This window comes from Phyllostomus discolor, chromosome 4 (genome assembly GCF_004126475.2).
Source record: "Phyllostomus discolor isolate MPI-MPIP mPhyDis1 chromosome 4, mPhyDis1.pri.v3, whole genome shotgun sequence".
NCBI classification, from domain to species: Eukaryota; Metazoa; Chordata; class Mammalia; order Chiroptera; family Phyllostomidae; genus Phyllostomus; species Phyllostomus discolor.
Window position 1 is genome coordinate 134,950,033 of NC_040906.2, and position 22,919 is coordinate 134,972,951.

The window sequence follows — 22,919 nt, forward strand, 5'->3', positions numbered from 1 at the left end:
TCTAGCAAATTTTATAGACTCTAAAATGATTTTTCATTGTTACTCAAATTTGGCTAATCTTTTTAGATTTGAAATATTTTTATAACCAATTGGAGCAGCTCAGTAGCATAAATAGAAAAGAATAACATACCTCATATTAAAGTATCATATATGTGTTTTTACAGTAACAACTTGGTTGGCATATAAATACAAAAAATTCTGGATATGCTCTGTATACTTGTGTAACTCCTCTGACATTTTTATATGGATCTCTCCTTATCACTACCACTGTTTAGGAGAAATACATGTCTTTTTATTGTCTTCTATCATAAATTTCTACTTACCCTACTCATACCCGTGGGTATCTCATCAAATATCTGCTCTTGAACTTCAAAGATCACGGTAAAACTACCAATAACACAGGCACTTTTGAAAGAAAGAGCACATTTGAACCAGCTTTTTAAAATTATTATTATTTGTTTTATCCATGGAGTCCTGTCACTTACTGTCCCCAAATTAGGAATTGGGTTGAGATGGGTAATATTACAGTGCAGGAAAGCGTCTAACCTTTGAACCCTAATGAACTTTTCTCACAAAATGTCAATATTTATGGACAGTGGTCATTATATAAATATTTTGTTAATTTTCTGATCCAGTTTGATTTTATTGCAATGGTATACTTGCAATGAAGTATTGCTGCATCAATAAATTATGTTAGGCATAATCTTAATTATATCACTTGTCTGTAGAAATTTATATTAATTTAGGATTCCCAGTGCCATGTTCTCATTTCATGGCTACTAGAAACAGATCTTCATATTTGCCACTTCTTTTAAAACAGAGTAAAGAGGCTCTTAAGTGAATAAATACAGTTATCAAAATTTCCCTCTTATTTAAAAAACAGTTTAAACAACTACATTTTAAATGTCAAAAATACATTTAGTTTTTAAAATTTGAGGTTAAAAAAGTATTTAAAATATGTACCATCAATTTTCAGATTTTTTTTTCTGACACCATAAATTCATTAATGAAACTTTGTTGGAAGAATTAAGCTGGCCCTTATGTCACTCCTGAGGATCACCTCTGTTATCATAAATTTGCTTTTCTAATCCTACCTTAATTGTTTTAGTTAAAAATAATTCAAGACTATATTATCATGGAAGAGAATGATAATTTTTATTAAGAAAAGAAAACACCTTTATTGTATGAATAACTTCAGATACAGAAAAAGTACATGAGATTTTCCTAATTACTAATTTTCTAATTAGTTTTTACATTTTGTGGCAAATAAGAATGTTAACTAAATTGTTACAATATCTTCAAAATTGTCTAATTGATGGGTTTTTTCTTAATTATGAGGGGGGAAAATCTTTTACTTTACCTCTCTGCTTTTGTTTTTGAAGCTTCTTTGCTTTGTTACAGTACATGGAGTTTGGGAGGAGTGGTCCCCGTGGAGTTTATGTTCATTTACATGTGGTCGAGGCCAAAGAACAAGGACAAGGTCATGCACACCCCCTCAGTATGGGGGAAGGCCATGTGAAGGACCTGAAACACATCACAAGCCTTGTAATATCGCTTTATGTCCAGGTGAGTGTATTTGTATTTGTGTACTTTGTATATTAAGAAATATTAAGAGCACAACCTTTATTCTATCACGTTGGAAAATGTGGTTTTTGGTTATTGTTTCTTGCTTAAAACTGGGTACCATTCTTGACCTTATCATATGCAATGGTGTATAATATTGTCTTCACTGAGTACCAGTCAATGCTCACCTTTACTGGATTTCTATAAATACATATATTAATGCCTTTCCCTAAGATTTTTATCCATACTTGGGTTTCCATCCTGCAAAAATTATAAGGAGTTGCAAGGACTTGAGGTTGACTATTGCCTTCATACTATAACTGGAGAGACTGGTTTAGAGGCAGTCCTTTTGATGTTACTCTCTCATACTCAGTTAAGAAATAGAAACGTGCAAATGACCATTTATGAAAATGATACATTTTTTTCTAGAAAATCCTTCTAGATTCACTGCTAGATACATAAAATGGTTAGATCATAAGTGACATAATCATTATGATTATGAGGACTGTTTTTAGAGTATGTTTGTATTATCTTAATTTTTTCTTTTCTTTAAAATGTTTGAATTCGATTTTACCTGTCTTTAATAATTTCCCATTATTACAAAGGTATGTCTATATGATGCTGTTATTTAAGTTATTGAAACACTTAAACATAAAACAAAACCTACAAAATGAGAAAGACTGATCTTCAGCTTCAAGGGGCTCACACTTTATGGGAGAAAGTGCCCACACACACTCATACAAGTGATAGAATCTCCCGTGACCAGCAAAGTCACAGACATGAGTGGCAAATGGCAAAGGTTAACAAGAATAACAGAGACAGGAAAACATAATCATTCATTTGTGCCTCAGGAGATTTCCTCATAGGCCCATTTAGTCACATATTCTACATCAAAGCAACATAGCTGGGCTGCCAGTAATGTGCTCCAAGCACATTATCCAGTGCACACTCAGTTTCATTTGCATTCTAAATTTCCCAAGTTAATATCCTGTATTATGACACAATAATTCAAAGTCCTTCTGGAGATTTTAAGTATATAAAACATCTTAAAACTATGAAAAAGTGATCCAAAATGTAGATATGCAATAGTCATCTAACAAATTTAATTCTTCCCTTATAGTTCATAGAAAGACTAGTAGGTTTCTATACTTAGGAATTCCTATCCATTTAAAGATATAATAGTTATATTGAATAACATTGTTCTCCTAGAATTTTATGAATTCTATGAATTATGAATTTACTTATATAGGTCAGTGTTCATGTAATTATGACTATTGGAAAGAAAAATCATGATTAGTTATTTGCAAGTTACTCCCAGAAAATTTATTTATGAAATCAGTTATATCTTGTCTTACTTCTATCTCTTTTTGTGAACTTATAGAGAGGTAGGCACACACATGTGTTTATGCTGTGCCTTTTTCCCAAAACTTTGGACAAGCTTATTCAGATTTTAGAATCTTTTTTTAAGTGCTGAGCTGTGACATTTATAGAGTCAAATATAGTTCCCTCTTTTCTGTTCATGGAGTGTGGAAAAGTAGATAACATGGGAAAATAAAAAAATAATAGCTAACTGTTGGATCCCTTTTAATATATTTGTTTTTATTCTTTTACCTCAGTTGATTCATAATACAAAGACAAAATGGCACTGATCAGTTAAAATACTATCACCTAGATTTCTCATAGTCTACTTCCCATAAATTTTTCTACGAATAAAATGCCTGGATCAGTAGGTAGGGATACTAAGCTGTTAAAAGTCAGATAACGAATCTCATCTTCCTAAGTTGATTTAGTTGTTGCTTTATCACACAAGTAGGAACCACATGTGTTTTCAAGCTACGTGTGTTTTAACAGTATTAGACCCTTGTTGGTATCACTCTCAGACCATATTAAATGGATAGCTATAGGTCTTTAATTTTTATAAATTAATGTTTATATTATCTGTAGGTGTGGCCTAGCTCTTATTCTCTCAGAAGTGATCATTATAGATCCATCTGGAATACTTAATGAATTATGTGTCATTCATGACCCCTTTATTTTCATTCTTGAATTAAATTACATTATAAAAGATGTAAAACTCATACCATACTGTACCCCAATTTTTTGCTATCTGCCAAAATTTTCGGCATTAAGCATTTGAAATATGTAAGATTTATCTGATGTAAACATTTGGAATTTTTCTTAGAATTGTCTTCTCAGTAATCTCTAAATATGCTCTTCACTAAAAATGCTCTTCACTAAATATGAACAGCATCACCAAGTATCGACAAGATGTTAAGACCCTACTGAGAAGAATATATAGTCTCTGGTCTCAAGAAATTTACACTTTCTTTATAGGATTCAGGCACAAGCATGTGAAAATTTGAATGCAGTTCTGAAAACCATAAAAATGTCCTACCTCAATGAAAGGTAGTGATGTGAGAACTCAGTGTAGCCATCCTACCTGACATTCCTAAGTCGTCATCCAAAGGGGTGAAACTGTGGAAGGGAGTGCATTTGTAATGAAAACAGTGGGTCAAGGCCTGTAGTTGTCTCTCCTTGGTTAGGCAGGTTGTGAAGTGAAAACCAGAAGAGGACAGAAGAAACATTTGAAACAACAGATTTGGTGTCTACTTACCACCTTTGCCAACTTTGACCGTGTGGGTTTCAGTAACGGGCAGTTGACATGCTCCTGTGGGATCATGTCAGAACAGCATTCCAGCGCCCTGCTTGAAGAAACATATGTAGCCACTGTAGAAAAGTGGGTGCTATGTAGAGGTGATAATGAAATATGTATTATTTATGCAAATTTTGATATCAGCTTATAAGTGGATGACATGCCATTTTGATCAGGTACGTTCCTCAGTCATTGTTCAACTTCCTCCCACTTCTTCTGAGGTTAGAGTAGACCATTTGCCTGGGATCCATATGTGGAGAAAAGATAGAAAAGTGAAGGGTAGATATGGCATTACCCTAGTTTGAATTATTAGTTACTCATCTGTGTACATGTCTGACAACAGAGACCAGTGTCTGTTGGGGGAAGGTAGGCCAGGGGTATAGAACAGCAAAAGGAATTCACTGTGAGTTTTTCACTGACTCATAAACATAATATGACCTCATTTTCTACCTCTTGTGATGTATGCTAGTAATTAAGTGTGATTACCCACACACAGAAGGGTGTGTATATGTATATGTTCGGTGGTCTTTGTGATCTGTTTCTTTTATTTCACCAAAGTTAGAAATTCTGGCAATCCAACTTATTTTTCTCTTTTCTCTGAATTTCCATTGTAGTCACTAACTGAGCGTCAGGTTTATAGTACTATTAATTGATGTATTTGATGTCAAGGAAATTCTCTTTCATTTCCTTTTTATTTCTCCATGCAGCTTTATACTGATGATATCCAATAAATTACTACTGAATGGATTTTCTTAACATATACCTGTCCAAATTTCTAGATAGTCCTCATCTCAAAATTCTTATAGTATGTTTTTCTGGATATATTTAATAATCCAATTCACTACATTGATTTGATGTAGTGAAAGGAACTTAGACCTTTACATTTAGATCTCACTTTCACTGTATGTGTTGCTTCTCTGATCCCTAGTTTCTTCATCTGTAAAACAGAGACTATAGTATTTCAATAATACCCTTCACAGAACTGTGAGAAGATTATGTAAGATGCATTAAAACCTGGCAAATAGCAAATGATGTATAAGTATTATCATTATTATAAAATGCACTCCAGTCAAGGTCCATCAAGATAACACCTGTAGTTGAACAGGTTGGGGCTGTTACTCAGCCAGTGAGGGAAAATCAACCTAGGGAACTGTGGGGCACCTCAGTAAGAGGGTGTTAGAAAAGACTTAAATGTTTACCTTTATGGTGAACGATTTCAGAGAGGATTTAAGGAAGTGAGGCTTTGCTCTAGATTTGGTAATGTCATGGGGGGGGGGCTGGGATTCTGTGATTGGGCACCTTAATTATCTAGGAAGAAGGAAGACTAGCTCTCATTGATAAATAAGTGATACTCATATTAGCTGAGAGAAGGTCACAGTGCAACCCACTGATTTTGTCTACAAAGTGGCCTGGTTTTATCTCACTTTACCACAGTCTTAGAGTGACCTTGTCTGATGTTAATGTTCTCTGAGTTGGTTTCAGGTCCAGCAGCAGGTAACATAGCCTAGCTATGAGCACCGAGCCAGCTGCCAGTGGCAGTGGGGTCTAGTTGTGTCAGACTGGTTCCAGGATATCACCTTGATGTGACTCCTCCTGTGCTGATTTGATCAATTTAGAGGCTTCTGTTTTTAGTGATTTTGATTTTTATTAACATTCAATAGGCGAAAAAGGTCACATATTAAAAAAGTTCACATTTTCTAGGGACACCCTTCATTTAAATTGTATATATACAGAAGTAATGTTTGCGTGTTTGCTTGAGTGTGCTTGGTAGGGTATGCGAATGTCTTGCACAAAATGGACAGCAATTTGAACATTCCACCTAAAATTTCATGTGTTGTGCTTCAGTGTGATATTGTTATGTTACAGATTTACATGCTTATGATTTTGTAATAAAAAAGAGGCATTATTTGTGCTGCACCCTATTTATATACCCCAAAATAAAACTGGTGTAGCCTTTTCCAAGATTAAATCCTTTAGAGAAAATGAAAGCCTAAATTCTTAGTTCAGAGACTCAAATATTATAGTAATTTTTTGTAGTATATTACTTTAAATTTAAAATTTTCCCTCTTTTAGTATTGAAGATAGGAGGAACCAATGATTTAAGTTTGTTCTTCTTTTTCAGTTTTGGCAATTCTTATTCTGGTATGTTTTATGTAGTAAGGTCTTCATACTATAGAGGATAGGTATTACAATAATTGAGTGACAGATTGAAGCCTAAAATAAATGAAAAAACTATTGACAAATAAGTTTTCATTTATGTTCTGAAATAGGAATAAATGAATTTAATTATATGATTCTGTGCAAAACACAATAGCCTGGAATTCATAAGACGTGGATTAAGGTTCAGTTCTAGTCCTTAATTGTAAATATTAACATAGACAACTTATTGGTCTTTCCTTTTTTCTCATTTATAAAGTAGAGCCAGTATTTATGACGCTTCTGTATTAAAAGATTGTTACATAACTAAAATTAGGTGGAAGAACCTTTTAAAAGTATAAAACGGTATAAGGTAGAGGATATTTATCTTGACTTATATGAGAATATTACTTTAAAAGTAGGATTTGAGAAGAAATAGGTGAAACAAATTCAGGATATTATGATAGATTTTTAGTTCAGTTTCTTACATGCAGCCTTAATCATAAAATCAAAGGGATATTTTTTCAGTCACGTTAGTACAGAAAGAACTGAGTACACAAGGCTCCCATCTTAGTCTGTGGGACTAAGCAGTGTCACATTGGTAGGTCCTGCACTGGAGAAATGCATTCATGTGGATCCTGTCAGGTTGTAGTTTCCAGGTGTCTTTGCAGACTCTTACAAACCCTAAAGAGAGGAAAGAATTAACCAGGTATTGGTCCTCAAGAACAAAGAGTGACCCAAATATTTCTGTTATCTAGAGTAAGAGGCATCAGTCTCCTGAGGAACTTAAATTTTGATTCCTCAGCAGCTATGGAAGAGTGACCTGCCAAAGGTTCCTCTGCAGGGGGTCCTCCTGGTGAGGACAATGATTGGGAAGATGCTAAATGTTTGTCTGACTTTAGGTCAAAGTTCTCTGGTTCTCTGTGCGTGAGAGGATGTTACTATTTTAAAGTCAAATGCTGTCTCTGTTAACTGATTTGAATTTTAGCTTTTATAAAAGATTTTATTTAATTTTTAGGGAAGGGGAAGGGATGGAGAACAAGAAGGAGAGAAAAATCAGTGCCCAAGAGACACATCTATCATTTGCCTCTTGAATGCCTCCAACTGGGGACTTGGCCTGCAACCCAGGCATGTGCCCTGATGGAATCGAACTGGGGATCTTTTGGGTCTCAGACTGGCACTCAGTCCACTGACCCACATGAGCCAGGACATGAGTTTTATCTTGTTTGACTTCTAGTCTTTTGTATGACAATTGTATTCATTTTGTGTCATTTCATATTTTTAGAATTATTCCTGAGGTCTTTGTGTTTAGCTTATAGGAGTTTTAAAAAGTGTGTTTATTAACCCTGGCTTGCTTTCTTTTATTATGTAATATTTTTTTCATTTAAACTTTGTCTTAACAACATTTTTAAAAATTCATATCAGCATTTACATAACTTCTATTTTTAATTCCAGTTTTTACATGATATTTCATTTTGATTTTTCTCTTTTGTAATTTATTTTTAAATGGCAAGTGGAAAACATAGCTTTATGTTCTTCAGTTACTGTCCAAAGCAAGAAGAATCAGAACTCTTGAATTTCCCCATCCCTCTATTAGGTAGCCTCAAAGCCAGGGCCAGAGTTCTTCTCCCCCAACTCCTTCCTACAGATAGCTTCATTTGTCAGCAACAATCAACCTGAAATGATGCTCCTGAAATGATGGTTTTATTACCCAAAATATTCCTGACACTGTGGATGAGTATATTACCTACCTTGTTTTTCACACTGTCCTATATTGTCACCAGTTATTGATCAAAATGTGAAAATAGATTGAAATGACATTCTCACTAAAATGTTCCTCAGGATGTAATGGGCCTCATAGGTGATCGACAGGTTTTTCTTCCAGGTGAACACAGTGGCAACCCTGTGCATGTGGCAGGGGGACGTTCATAGAACAAAGTAAACTCCAGGAATCTAACAACTTAGTCATTGCCATTGTAATTCTTCTGGGTCCGGAAAACCTGGCAATGTGTCACATGCTGAAGCAAGCTTTAACTGTCCCCAGCATGGCATTGCTGGGGAAGGAAGGAGGTCACGATGTGGTGGTGAGACAGGTTGGCCTCTCAGCGCTTTCTCAGCTTCAGAATGCAGCCTGGGTGGTCTCTGTTCTTCCTCACCTTTGTAGGACCCTTCATAAAGTGACAAGCATTTAGAGTTTCTAAATTTAAAAGTAAGACTAAAAAAACCCAACTGCAAATGCTTATGATGGAAATGAAGAGAAATTGAAAAGCCTAACAAAGTGTTGATTCTTATCTTCCACTGCATGTTATAGAGGAAATTACCTACCTGTTGTTTACCAAATGGTGTTCCTTGAAAGGATTATAATAGAAAGAGGGGAGGGGTGATTACATTTCAAATAAATTTGGAAGGCATTTTTTTTAAAGTTAGTGTAATTCAGGGCTTCCTGCATTATGTCTATAATGGCATTACGAATTCAGTGTGTTTAAAATTGACATTTTGATTTTAGGACTTATACCTCTGACCTGTTTGAATGCTGGCCTAACCCAGTTCAATAAAAGGTTCCAGCATTTATCTGTTTCAATAAAGCAAAGTCCTAAAAGTCAACTTTAACTCCCTACTTTTCCATGCTCTACCACCAGCCTATCAGCTCTACATCCAGAAAATATCTCAAATTGATTTATGTTATTCTGTCTCCACTAATGTCACCATAATCCAAAACATTGTCACTTGTCTCTGGGCTGTGGTATAGTCTCCTAACATCTCCCAATACCCATTCTGGCCCTTCTACAACCCATGTCACACACAAATGAAAAAGTGTTAAAGTGAAAATAACATCACATCACTTCTCTACTTTAAAATCCTCTCACTTTTTCTCATCGTACTTGGTCACATGGCCTACCGAGCCCTAAGGGATCTGGCGTCTACTCACCATCTGAACCCATCTCCTACCTCCTCCCCCATTCTGATCCCCACAAGCTTTTTCTCTGTTCTGGAATACACAAAGCCTTCTTAAACTCAAGAACTTGTACTGGCAAAGACATTTCTAAGGATCTTCACATCTCTGGCTTCTAGTGACTCAGAACTCAGCTTATATTTGGTCTCTTCTGAGAGGCCTGGCTGGGCCTCCGTATCACATTGCCCTCTTTTATCCTCTGTTTTCACATTTCCAGCGGAAACATCCATGTTTATTCATGTGTTTGCTTATCATCTGTCTCCACCACAGCTCCTCAGACCACGTGTTCCTTGATGGCAGAGCCTGGTTGGTCTTTAACATCAGAGTTTTTCCAGGATCTAAAAGAACAATGCCAGTCATATTCTAGATTCTCTGGAAGTCTTTATTTGTGAGTGCATTATGAGACTCCATGAGGAGTTTTAGAGTGTCTACATTTCCCCAAATTATCAGGGAACACTTTTCTGACAGAATGACAAGATGTTAATCAGTTTTCAATAGGAACGCAGTTTTAGAAAGAAAATATTGAGGTATTTCCAAATTTGTGGGTTTGTAATGACTCTGGTAGTTGTCTCTTACAAATGTCAGAAGGCAGCTGCACAAAGGGACAGAGGGGTGTGGGGAGAGTGGCCTGGTATTGCTGTTGCCTTGATTCCTAGTGGAGGTGAAAGACAGATCTGAATGCAGGGCTGAAAGAGAAGCAACTTCATTACCACTTTGGAGACCAGATAAGCATCAGAAAAAAAGAAAAAAATCAGCCCGTCCCTTTTTGTACTAACTAGATGAGTGATCATTTAAATATATACATATATACACATGTGTGTACATATATGTATATATGCGCATGTATATGTGTACATATGTATGTGTGTATATATATTAGATAGAGCAAATGAAATATTTTTTAAATATTTTCATTTTCAAGTATTCTACATTTATCCCTACAATGTAATGCACATATCCTATTAGAAGTACTTAAATGTCCAAAACAGAGTTCTTATTGCTACTTCTCAGACACCTCGCAGTCCTCCATTCAGAAAAAAAGAAAAATGACACCACCATTTCCTGAAAGGTCTTGGGACTGATGTCTCTAAAAAGAGCACAATTAATGGTTTTCTTAATTCTTTGATATCAAGCTGAAATAAAGACCTGAAATAAAACAATGTCCCATATTTGTCACTAAAAGAAAGCATTTCATGTATATTACATATTGTCTTTTATCTAATCTTTTAAATTATATTCACATGTTCCTCTTTTTTTGACTTCTCAGTTTTCCATTTTTCCAGTAACTTGGACTTAACCATACTAAAGGAATATTGGGTTTTTCCTCTTTTTTAAAAAAAAATCCAGTTACTTTGTCTAGTCAATTCTTTCATAATATTGCAGTTAATGTTCAATAAGAAGACCTACAAGTTCTCAGGGTGAAATAAAACATCAAAAGTGTCCACTTGAAACAGCTTCAATTTCATTGTTATTTCTTTTCTGTAACTCACTCTATAACAATACTGTTCCCATTTTAAAACGTGTTTTGTTGATTGTTATGGTAGTGTTGAACCTCAAAAGTTTCCCTCAAAAGCCTTAATATTAACTCCTCTTGAACTTAAGTCAGAACATAAAATGTATACCTTAGCTGGAAGGACTGAACAACTAATATTATGAATGTATGAATTTAAAAATGTCTTTAAAATGCTAATGGTGATAGAAAACCTTCTTATAGGAAGAGCCCAATGAACAAAATACTTCACAGATATTTTCATTCATTCTAAGCTCTTTTCGGCAGCGTCTTTTCTCCCTCCTCATCAATATCACAACCCCTTGCCAAATTATCTTCTTTTTCCACATTTGACTTGCTCATTCCTGACTCCACATTGTCTTAACTAGAAAGACTTACCTTCTTTTCTTTGCCAGTGAGTATGTAACTATTACATTTATTTAAACATACTGATAATGTACCTAAAGTCAGAATTATGAAGGGTATCACATAGTCCTTTATTCTAGTCATTCAGCACTGAATAGGGTTGGTGTCACTTCATTCATTTTTGTTTATGTGTTGCTTTTTGTTTGTGTGTGTGTTTTCAATCATTTGAATACAAGTACTTCTTTTTTTCCAAATGTATGTCAAGGTGCAGGCATGAGCCTTATTTTTTTAACCCTTCTCAGAATGCTTAGGACAGTGAGGGTGTATCATGCAAGCTCAATAAATGTCATCTTTGAGAAGCAAGATTCTAAAATAAAAAAATACACTCATCTTTAAAGCCAAAATAGAGAGGAAATGGATAATTTATGAAGTCCTATTGATTCACTAGACTTTTCCTTTTCTGTTTGGCAAGTGGACTATAGCCAATAAGATTGCATGGGGTACTTTTAATAAAGCAAGATGCTAAAATTACATGAATGGAATGATTAAATTGGCATTTTATGACTTTTAATATAACAAAGGATTTATTAAGTGCAGCTAGATACCTGTTAAACAACCTTCTTTAAATAGCTACCAGCAAGGCATGAAATTAGGTTGAAAGCACTTACTCATAATCTGCCAGGCTTTCTTGTTTGTTTAGTTAGGTTCTCATAGCAACACTAACTTATGCTGGAACTTAGATTCATGGTGAATTCCCTTCACTGTAAAGAAATTGACTATGAACCAAGGGGTGATATTGGAAAATGAAGACAGTCATATACTGTTGCATCTATAACTCTTCTATGATAGTTAAGGCATTCTAAATTAGCTAAATATTTTTGCCCATTTTATTGGCTCACTCGTATTTTGTGATTATGTCTTTTTTGATGCTGTTGCTTTTTTTCTAAATTATCCAAATTTCACCATAATATAATTTTCCCCCAAATAGATGTGATCTGCCCTCTGAAAGCCTTCATGTGCCATGCTAAGACATTATTGCTTTTACCTAGTATTTATTTGTATGCATAATGTAATTCTTCTACCAAGTTATAAGATTTTTAAGGTTGGGATTTATATTTTATTTCTCTAGGTCTCATAACTCCTATTATAGTTTCTGATAAGTAATAGACTCTTACTAATCCTTTTAATGAATAAATAAATGAATTTCAATTTGAATCTCCCAAAGACAAGTTCGAGAGTCTATTAAATGTTAGTCACCAGACACCTGGGAGTAATCTTGACCCTCCCTCCACTTCAGCTTCCATGAGACCTTTGTGCCATGCCACCTCCCCAGTAGCTCCCTAGTCTTTCCAGGAACTCCACAGACTGCCTCACCAACCTAGCTCTGACTGTCCCTACCCTCTCCCATAATTCTCTCTCCACCCTGCATTAGATCTGATCATAGAGTCCTTTTTAAAGCCTTCACTGGCTTCTTAATGGTCTGAGAATAATAGTCCAAATCTTTAACACAGTTGACCAAAAGCCTACAAAATCTCGAATTTGCCTTTTTACCAGCCTCCTCTGGTAGAACTTTTTACCTGGCTCTCTCAATTCCGTTCACAGTGGCCCTCATTCAGGTCCTGGAAGTGCCTGTGTTTCTTCTGCCAAGGACCTTTGTACATCTTTGTGGGACTTACCCTAACCTTAGGTACTTCATTATCCCCCATTATCCTTGAGGGCTTTCCTGAAAACTCATGTCAAGGAAGATTTCTCAGACACTCCAAACTCTTAATGGTATCTTGAAAGTATCCTTTGTAGCAATGTTATATAATCAATCTATTTAGCTTGTAACAAATTATTTAACTCATTCTAGGAGCTTCTTCTGTAAAATATGAGCTCTGTGAATTATTGGTCAGTATTTATTTTGTTCACTGTTCCCTGTACCCATCAAGGACTTGCTTGTATTTTTGAGTGATCAATAAATATTCTTGAAGAAATAAATGAATCAAAAAAGATTACACATAAAAGGAAATGGAAGTGAAAAAATAAGTTAATAGTAGCTTTAAGGGTAGTAATAAAATCTAATGCCAGTGTGCCTTCCCATTGTATGTATCCCTTTAGAGTCCCTTGACTGGGACTGTGCTTCAAGCTTAGGTTTACCTTGAGCTTTCTTCACAGCCTTCTCTACTGGAGGATCTTCTTACACAGTCTCTCTTTCTGCCTTGGCAGTTGATGGACAGTGGCAGGAGTGGAGTTCGTGGAGCCAGTGCTCAGTGACCTGCTCAAATGGGACCCAGCAGAGGAGCCGGCAGTGCACTGCCGCCGCTCACGGGGGTTCTGAATGCAGAGGGCCGTGGGCAGAAAGCAGAGAGTGCTACAATCCTGAGTGTACAGGTGAGACCTGGTTACCACATTTAAGGGATGCCTGCCATTTAAAAACTGTGACAGGGCCATGCCGGATGATTATATGTTTCTAGTAAATGAAGTCAATTGTACTCATACTCATTTTACTGTATGTTACATGAATAAAGAAGAAAAATTCAGGAGAGCCTTAATTCAAATATCAATTAAGTTGATGAAGTTTAATGCTGAACTTGTACTTTTTACAAGTTTTAATGTAAAGTCAAAGATCCTGACAAACATACATTTCTGTTCATCACAACACCCTTTATTTGACCAGCAAGTCAAATATTTCAATAAAGTTTATTCATGGGGGAAGATTAATAAAAATCAAACAGGCAGTAATGGGCCTTAGATTTTCAAATTACTAAAGCAGTGTGTAGTAGACTGCTGACATTGACCATGACACATTTCTTTCAGCCAATGGTCAGTGGAATCAGTGGGGTCACTGGAGTGGCTGTTCCAAGTCGTGTGATGGTGGCTGGGAAAGGCGAACCAGGACCTGCCAGGGTGTAGCGATCACAGGGCAGCAGTGCGAAGGAACTGGCGAAGAAGTGAGAAGGTGCAGTGAGCAGCGGTGTCCTGGTGAGAACAGACTGAAGTTATCCCAATGAAAACATTTTGTTAGCAAACAAAAAAAGGTTAAAATATATTCATTGGTTAAGGGCAGTACTTCCTCAATTGAAGGATTGCTAATGATAAGTGGCAATACTTATTTCCATAATGTATAGAGTTGCCTCAGTTTATACTCATAGACTGTTCTACAGGTTTTTTAACCATCTGCTGCAAAATGACATTGAACATGTGATAACACTAAGGCAGCCGTATTGAACAACAACATGGCTGGATGGGATTTAAACTAGCTTGGGGTATTATTTTTTTTTTACCATTTTCATTCATTATTTGTTTAGTAAGAACCAAAACAAATTGCCTTAGATTATTTATAGTAGAAATATAGAGATATAAGTGTTAGATAGCTAAGTGAAAAAAATGAAGAGATGATGTTGAAATTCAGACACTTGTAAACTCTGCTGTTAATTTATCCTGATGTATGACCTTGGACATCCCCGTTTACTTGTCCTTGCCCCATTTTCCACTGGAAAAGGAAATTCCTATGAGGAACACAGTTTAAAATGAAAGCATAGCTCTTAATTAGTAGTGAAAGAATGGGAGTGCAGATACATTAAAGGATTTTAACTGTAAGCTTAGAAAAAGATGAAAGCTCAGGAAAGTCTGGATTATACATCATATATAGGGTTTTGCAAAAGTAAGTTGTGAGTGTGTGAAATAGAGTTACTTCTTGTATTACTATTTACTAATTATTGTATTATCTTCCATATAAACAATTGTAAACCTATCTTGCCCCATCCTGTATTTTAAAACATTGTATAGAACAAAGATTCTTTCCTAATTGTGTGTATATTTCCTAAAATATTATTGACATACTGAGTGAGGGCTTAATAAATAAGTGAAAATTAGGATTTTAGAATGCTATCATAGGCAAAATTGTTATAAACGTGCTGGAAAAGATGAGGGGATGGAGTTTTAACACATCACAGCCGTGCATGAAGGAGAGCACTGACCTTAGATAGTTTGAAGACCCAGTTAAAGCTGTGTTGCTGCGGGTGGTAGCTAGCTGATCTTGCTGGCTTTCTGGTTCCTAGGGAGTAGGGTAAGGGCAGCATTCAAGGTTCCTTTCTCAGTTGAGAAAATTAGGGATTTCTCTTTCGGTCTAATATAACTACTTCAATTTAGAAAAACCAAGGAATTCTCAGAGATATCTAGGGGTCAAAACTTTGTATTTCTTCATACTGAGAATTTTAATGACTTCTCATAGTTCAAGTCTAATACCATCATAAACTGGAATCTAAGAGTAACAATGTCAGTAGGCTTTTTCAGAGCTTACCGGAGATCTAAAATGCATTTTGTTATTTCTTAAGGCCCTATGAATTTAGAATGGTAAGAAGTTGTCAGCATGCAGGGCTTCACTGAGAAGGATACCTATGCAGATTAACACTGTGAAATTGCTCCTGTGCTGCATAAGAATTAAGAAGCATTATACAGAACAGATTTTTTTTTTTGCCCTGAGGAGAAATGGTATTAGAACAGTAGGCATGATTAAATAAGACTTTTAATATTTGAAGTCACCTAAACTAGTCTAAGTAAGCCAGGGTTCCTAACTGGGCTTTTAAAACTGTCATCTGCATATACAGAGGCAAGATGGAGCTACTGCAGTCCAATTTAAAAGATTGCCACCTGCTGTTTAGAAAACATTTTACATATCTATTCACAAAAAAAAAAAAAGATATTGTACCTTATTTGCTAGGTTTGTTTGCTGGCTTTTATGATTTAAAGCAGGTTGACACATTATATAAAATAGTAAATACTTTTTATATTATATGTATTATGCTATGTTATATTACATATAGAGGTGTGGGCAAAAGTGGGTTTACAATTATTCATATGGAAGAAGACTTGCAGGCTATGATTGTTGTAATAGCTTGCTTTATAATGCTGTGTTTTGTGTACTCACAGCTGTAAACCTACTTTTGCCCACCCCTGTATATTTAGTATTAACTGTAACATTTTTATTTTTCTCTTTCCATAATATGATTTGAAAGTATATCATATGTGGAGCAACATAATGGCTCCAAGATTAAACACTGACAATATAAATTGAAAAAACTTTTGAATCATCTGAACAGTTACTAAGTCATTTTTCTTCTTTTGTCAATAATCAATTGCAACAAATGTCCTTTTTAAAATTATATGTTTTGGGGGGTATTATTTTTAGTGCTGTTCATTCTTAATTTTTCTTCAGGTTGCTGAAAATAGCTAGTATTTTTTTTATGCTTCACTTAATTTGGATGCTAAACACATTAATCAAGTTTGCCAAGAAACAAACCTTCAGTTGTCAGGAAAGAAAAATATAATATACTCACATCTTTGTCTGGATAATTAATGAAAATAATGATTAATCATCTGGATTTAATCAAAAGCTGTTATGGTGTCTACTATAAAAATGGAAATAAAGTTCCCATCAAGATTAATATATTCCTTTACTGGTAAATAGATAAAATAAAGTATTAAGGAGAGCAGCACAGCATAGGAAATATAGTCAATAATATCATAATAACTGTGTACGGTGCCAGGGGGTACTGGAAATATTAGGGCAACACTTTGTAAAGCATGTGATTGTCTAACCACTATGTTGTACACCTGAAACTGACATAAAATAATACCAAATGTGAACTATAATTAAATTTTTTTAGTTTAAAAAAAATTGGAATTTTTTTAAAGAGAAAAGCATCACTGACCAAAAATAAGATATTGCTTGTATCTTTATAAGAAAACAGAAATAGAAGGATGAAAAATATATTTATTTTATATATTATATTTATGTTTTATATTTAACAGTGTATACATGTTTTATATATTATATGTAATATGTATGTGAGATATATATATATGTATACCCACACATATACATACACAGGGCCCAGCACAAATAATGCCCCCTTTTTGTTACAAAATATTTTTTGTAACAAAAAATATTTTATTACAGAATCATAAGCACGTAATTCTGTGACATAAGAATATCACACTCAAGCACACCATAAGACATTTTAGGTGAAATGTTCAAAGTGCTGTCCATCTCGTGCAAGACATTCACATACCCTCCCGACCACACTCAATAGTGTTACCTCTGCCAGACCCTGTATATGCTGTTTGTTGAGTGATAGGGTAGCTATAGGGAGACAATTAAGTTACCCAATGTTTTAATTGGTCAAACTCACCCACCAAATGATAATGTCATTGATGTCAGTCTCATTGTACACACTCGGGCTTTGAGGGCTGAAATAGTGGAAAAGTAATAAATAGCTGCTATGATTTAGTTACATTGCTACACTGTGATAACATGCTAATTTCAGTCCTCTGTTTCTTTGTTTTTCAATAATTCCCTGGTTAATCTCATGTAGAAGGCAGATGTTACTGATGAATTGGCTTTTGGTAACTTCCAGGCTTCCAGGGCCTCCTTCCGTGTTTGCAGGGAAGGGGTGTGCTAGTCCTATAGCTCCAACTCTAAGATCCATTACTCCTTAGTCATTATCTGCTAAGTTGGAGCATACCATTCACAGGCAGATGTTAAACTTAATTTATATGCAGTATGTCCTTGTGGGAGTCATGATGGCTTTTATTTACAAATGGTGAGTGTGCCTGCAGATTTAATGTGCTGAGAAAAACTTATGAAGTAAGATAGCTATGTCATAAATGTACAGAGTAATAGCAATTTAGACTAGAGATAGAGCAGTTACTGGGATATTTAACTCGAAACATTCATACCACAGGAGGGTAGCAATGATGTGTGTAATTCCAAACTTGTCTGGAACACTGCAGTGCACTTGCATTAGCATTTGGGAACTTGTAATACGGCAAATGTAAATCCGCTCCCCACTTAGGTGAATTAGCCTTCTGGGAGGGACTGACTGTCCCTTATCTCTCTGTAAGGTTGCTCTTCAGCAGGATTCTGTCTCCTCTGGAGGCCAAGGGAGACTTCCATTTGGTCTCTGAGTCATTTTGTTTTAACTGAACTCTGGTGGGAAGAAAGAATCACAAAGCTTGCTTACATTGTACTCCTGTCTTCTTTGCGTGTCTGTCCTCCTTGACCAGAGCTGTGCTTCTCAAGCATTAGTGCACATTAAGAGGCACCCAGAAAGCATGTAAAAACACAGATTCCTGAGCCAGGCCCCTGGAGGGTCTCACTAGTTGGTCTAATAGGGGCCTGAGAATTTGCCCTCCTAACAAGCTACTAGATGATGTTGACCCTGCTGCAGATCACCCTCTGGGTTATACGGTGCTACTGTCAAAATACATACTGTAGTTTCCCCTCATCTGTGGTTTCACTTTCCAGACTTTCAGTAACCTGTGGTTAACTGCAGTCTTAAAATATTAAATGGAAAGTTTCAGAAATAAACAATGTGTAAGTTTTAAATTACATTCCACTCTGGGTAGCAATGTGATGAACTCTCACACCATTCTGTCCCATTCTGTCTAGGGCGTGAATCATCCCTTTGTCCAGTGTGTCCACTCTGTAGATGCTATGCCCCTCTTAGTGATTTCGTAACCATCTTGGTTAATGGATGGTCTGTTGAAGTATTACAGTGCTTATGTTCAAGTAACTCTTATTTTACTTAATGCCACATTCCCATAATTTTATTACAGTATATTTTAGCATTGCTTATTTTATTATTAGTTATTGTTGCTAATCCCTCATTGCTGTCCCCAATTTATAAACTAAACTGTATCATAGGTGTGTTTGTATAGGAAAAAATCATAGTATATATATAGTATATATAGGGTTTGGCACTACCTACGGTTTTTGGCATCCACTGGAGGTCTTGGAGCTTAACACCTGCGGGTAAGGGTGGGACTACTGTAAATAAATAAGGTAGTAAAATTAACGAGGAAATGGCAAATAGTCCTATGCTTTAACTCCTAAGCAAGATGGAAAATTATATTTTATGTATACTTCTTCATAAATGCTTAGGGATTGTCTCTGGAATCAGGTGATAATGAAAATACAGACAGTCCATTTCAGGTCTCCCTAGTCCACTCATGTTTCAACCAAAATGAGGTCTCTTAAAAGCAGTCACTTAAAGAAAATTAGGCTTTTAACTACTTGTTGTGAACAAAGGTGGTTTTGTCTTTATGCAACTCTCAGTCCCCATTGTTCCTCTTCTGCGGAGAGGAGCAGAGACAACTGGGGCATCGTTTGAACACATCTGATACAAAGCTGTGCACTGTCAAGACACAGGCCTCCTGCAGCCCTGCCACTCCAGCTCCTCTCCGCCTGGGCAGGAGCACTGCTCGCTACCTCCCATCTCCTGAAGCTGACAGCTACTGAGCACACACCCAGCTACATAACATTCCATGGTGATGCAGGGCGGGGGCGTTGTCAGGGAGGAGGATGAATGAAGCCTTAGCTCACATTGACTTATTTCCTCCTCTGTTCCCAGTTGGAGAAGTGGTGGATTAATCACTATTGATACAGTATTTTGTCTTTGTTAGAGAAAAGTTTAACAACTTAGTAAGTCAGACTTCTAAATTGTGAGGACCACTGCATTTTTAAAGCTAAATGTAATCATTATTATATACCCAGATATGTGGAATAAAATTTACATTTTTTAAAAAACTATTTTTATTTTTTCAATTAGAGGTTATATTCAACATTATTTTGTGTTTGTTTCATGTATACAACATAGTGATTAGGCAATCATATACTTTACAAGTGTTCTAAAGGGAAAAATACTGCTTTATATTGAATATTCATATAAAGGTTGGCACCTGCTTTAGATTTTTCCATTCCAAACCACAAGATTATCGCTAATAGTACTTTTAAAACACTCCTAATTCATTAGCATTTCATTTTTTTTGCAATCAGATGTTATGAGTATACCCTTTTAAGAATTATATTATTACATGTTCAATATTATTACAAGTTTCAAAGGTTAAGGCAAGTTCTGCTCTGAATATTTTTGAGCAGAGCAAATAATGTCACCCCTGAGTGTGCATGTCCGTTGTTCACCTAAAACCAAGTGCTGAGTTTGGTGTCCACAGTAGGTGCCACTAAGTATTGACATCTTTCATCTTAAATGTTCTACTTGTTCTGCCACGGCACCTCAGATGCATTCAAAAAGTAGGGAAATGAACTGAAACTTGAAGATACCCCACAGGTGAGAGACATTACCTGTTGCTCAATAAATATATAAGAAAGCATTTTATTACCTACTCCAGGCTATAGTTCTACAACAAATGAGTTAAATTCATAGGCAGAATCACTGGGGTCTAAAATAATGAATGTGTATCCCAGATAGTACTTTATGTGCCTTAGTCACACCTGTTGCTATGGAGATACTTATTATCATAATTTGTCTTATCACATTTCTCATCAAATGAGACTTTGAGAAAATTCTCACAGCTTCTGCTACAGCAGAAACTTAAAAAGCAATTTGTTGTAATCTCATATTACCCTACCTTGTCCAATTTAGAAATATTTGACAACATGCTGATCATTATCAAATTGAAATTAAAAAAACTTAAGCAGCACTTTTCACTTTATTCCCTTTCATCTCATATTGTTTTTACAGTAAAAATAAACATATTTTAGAAACCATTTAATTACTTTTACATTAATAAAATTTAAATTAATGCAATTAGTAAAACGCCTTTTTGGATTCAAAGTTCACTGATACTATAAATCTGAACAGGGTCCTTGTCATTGCTCTTCCCACTTCTTTCCCTCTGCACGGACACCCTGACATGGGATGACCCAGAGGCCCTGCACTGACTCGCTCTGGTTGCTGTCTCTCTTCAGCCATCACCTGTGTGAGAAGCACCCACAACTCTGCATCTTAATGCTCTTATCTCTTCCAAATGCCTGATCGCTGGTTCCAACTGGGGGTATCAAATCAAACTGTGTCACCAGAAGGGTGTTTCTCTCTGACCACTGAATCATTCCTGTCATCTGAAGTAATCTCTGCTTCTTACCAATCCTCGGGCTAGCGCTGGATTCCACCTCCATCAAGCTCCCCTCCACCCGGTGACCCTGCTTTCTCTTCTCCTGGCCACTGCTTGCTCGTGGGGGAGGGACAGCATGGCCCAAAGTGCCTGGGACTTAGAGTCCAACAAAGTTCGGCTTTGGGCCTCAGTGTACTCATGTATAAAATGGGGATAATAACATGCACCTGGGGGGATTGTTTTAAGGATGAAAAGATGAAATACTATAACTTATTAGAATTATTAAATGGCAGTGCAAGTCCTCTTTGCTCATTTACCCATATGATTGAAACAACCACCTTTTGTAATCTCTTCCATACAGGTTTACCTGATTATTCTTCCCAATTCATGGCCTTCATCACGTGGCTCCCTTGCTCAAAAAACCTCCATAGATTCTCATTAATTGCCCAATTTAGTGCATACTGGGATCTTCATCTGTCAGCTAGTTAGCTTTCCAAGGATATTTTATATACATATATATGTTCTCCTGTTGCTCACACTGTTAAAAGATGTCTCCTACCTTAATCATTCTTCTTTCTCTCATAGTCAGATGAGTGATTTTCTTTCTTTGAACCCCTGTACACTTGCTTTGTGCTCCCCTTGTTATATTTTACTATTATACATATATATTATATCTCTTAGTTAGAATTCCAGCTCATAGCAAATGAGTTATCTATTTTCTTCCTCCCAAATCCACTAGCCTGCATGGAACCTAGTTAAACGTAGTAGGTCATTAGATACTTGCTCTTTTGAATGTTTTTATTCAATATCATAAATGCTATAATGGGACTAATGAAATCATTTATATAAAACATATGATTAAAAGTTTCAAAATGACTATGATAGTAATGCCTTATGTTTTATAATCTCTTATTCTGTCAAAATGCTATTAATTAGAATTGCAATGACATTTTTAACACATATACCATTCTTTTTTTTTATAGTTACAATTTGTGGCACAATCCTCCCTTCCTTAGAAATAAATCCATGAGATGTTAGAAGTAAAAAATGTGTAAGTTTTTATAGCAAATTTCTTAATTTCCCCAAATCTCAGTCCAGTTTCTTCTTTCAGGCCAGAGCTCCTGAAGGCACCCTGGTAGCTGTGAATTGGCGAGAACTGGTCCCAGGTGTGCCCAGACAGCGGTTCCAAAGGTCTCAGGGCAGTGAGCAAGCAGGGGGGTGCAGCTGCTGGCCCCCAGTTTGGGAAAGCCTTGCCAGTTACCCTAATGTGCCTCCAAACCTTGTTATTTTCTACATGCGCCATGACCTGGAGAAGGCTGTGGGGCCCTGTTATCCTCACCAGGGTCTCAGATAACGTGAAAAGGCAGTAAACACAATTCCAGCAAAAACCTCTTTATACCCTGATATGAAACTTAAAACTCACCAAAAGTTATGGTTATAGTTAGTCTTCACAATTAAAGGTAGATGTCTATTTTTATTATTATTATTAACAGGTTGGAACTACAACTGACCTTGTGTGCTGAATTGAAATATATATCTTAAGAAAATAATAATCCAGAAATTTCAGATGTGTGTATATATTGATATAAAATTGCCTAGACCAGCAGTTCCCAACCCCAAGGGGCCTCAAACAGGTACCACCCCAGCCTGTTAGGAACCAGGCTGCACAGCAGGACTTGCGCTTCAATGTAATGGGCTCAAATAATCCTAAAACCATCCCCACCCATCCCCACAGTCCACAGATAAATTGTCTTCCACGAAACAGGTCCCTGATGCCAAAAAGGTTCGGGGCTGCTGGTCTAGACCAAGGACTCAAACAACTTGTAATGCACATTGTTTGCTAATGAATTTAAAGTTCATGC

General features: G+C 36.0%; 1 protein-coding gene across 2 annotated transcripts in view; it reads left to right on the forward strand.

Moving 5' to 3' along the window:
• The window catches only part of ADGRB3 (adhesion G protein-coupled receptor B3), a 721,652-nt gene that overhangs the window by 285,149 nt on the left and 413,584 nt on the right, over window positions 1–22,919 (forward strand). For both annotated transcript variants that reach the window (XM_028509706.2, XM_028509707.2), the window contains exons 5-7: window positions 1,402–1,566; window positions 13,369–13,533; window positions 13,960–14,124. In XM_028509706.2, coding sequence (XP_028365507.1) covers window positions 1,402–1,566; window positions 13,369–13,533; window positions 13,960–14,124 — 495 coding nt within the window. The remainder of the gene's footprint in view (window positions 1–1,401; window positions 1,567–13,368; window positions 13,534–13,959; window positions 14,125–22,919) is intronic.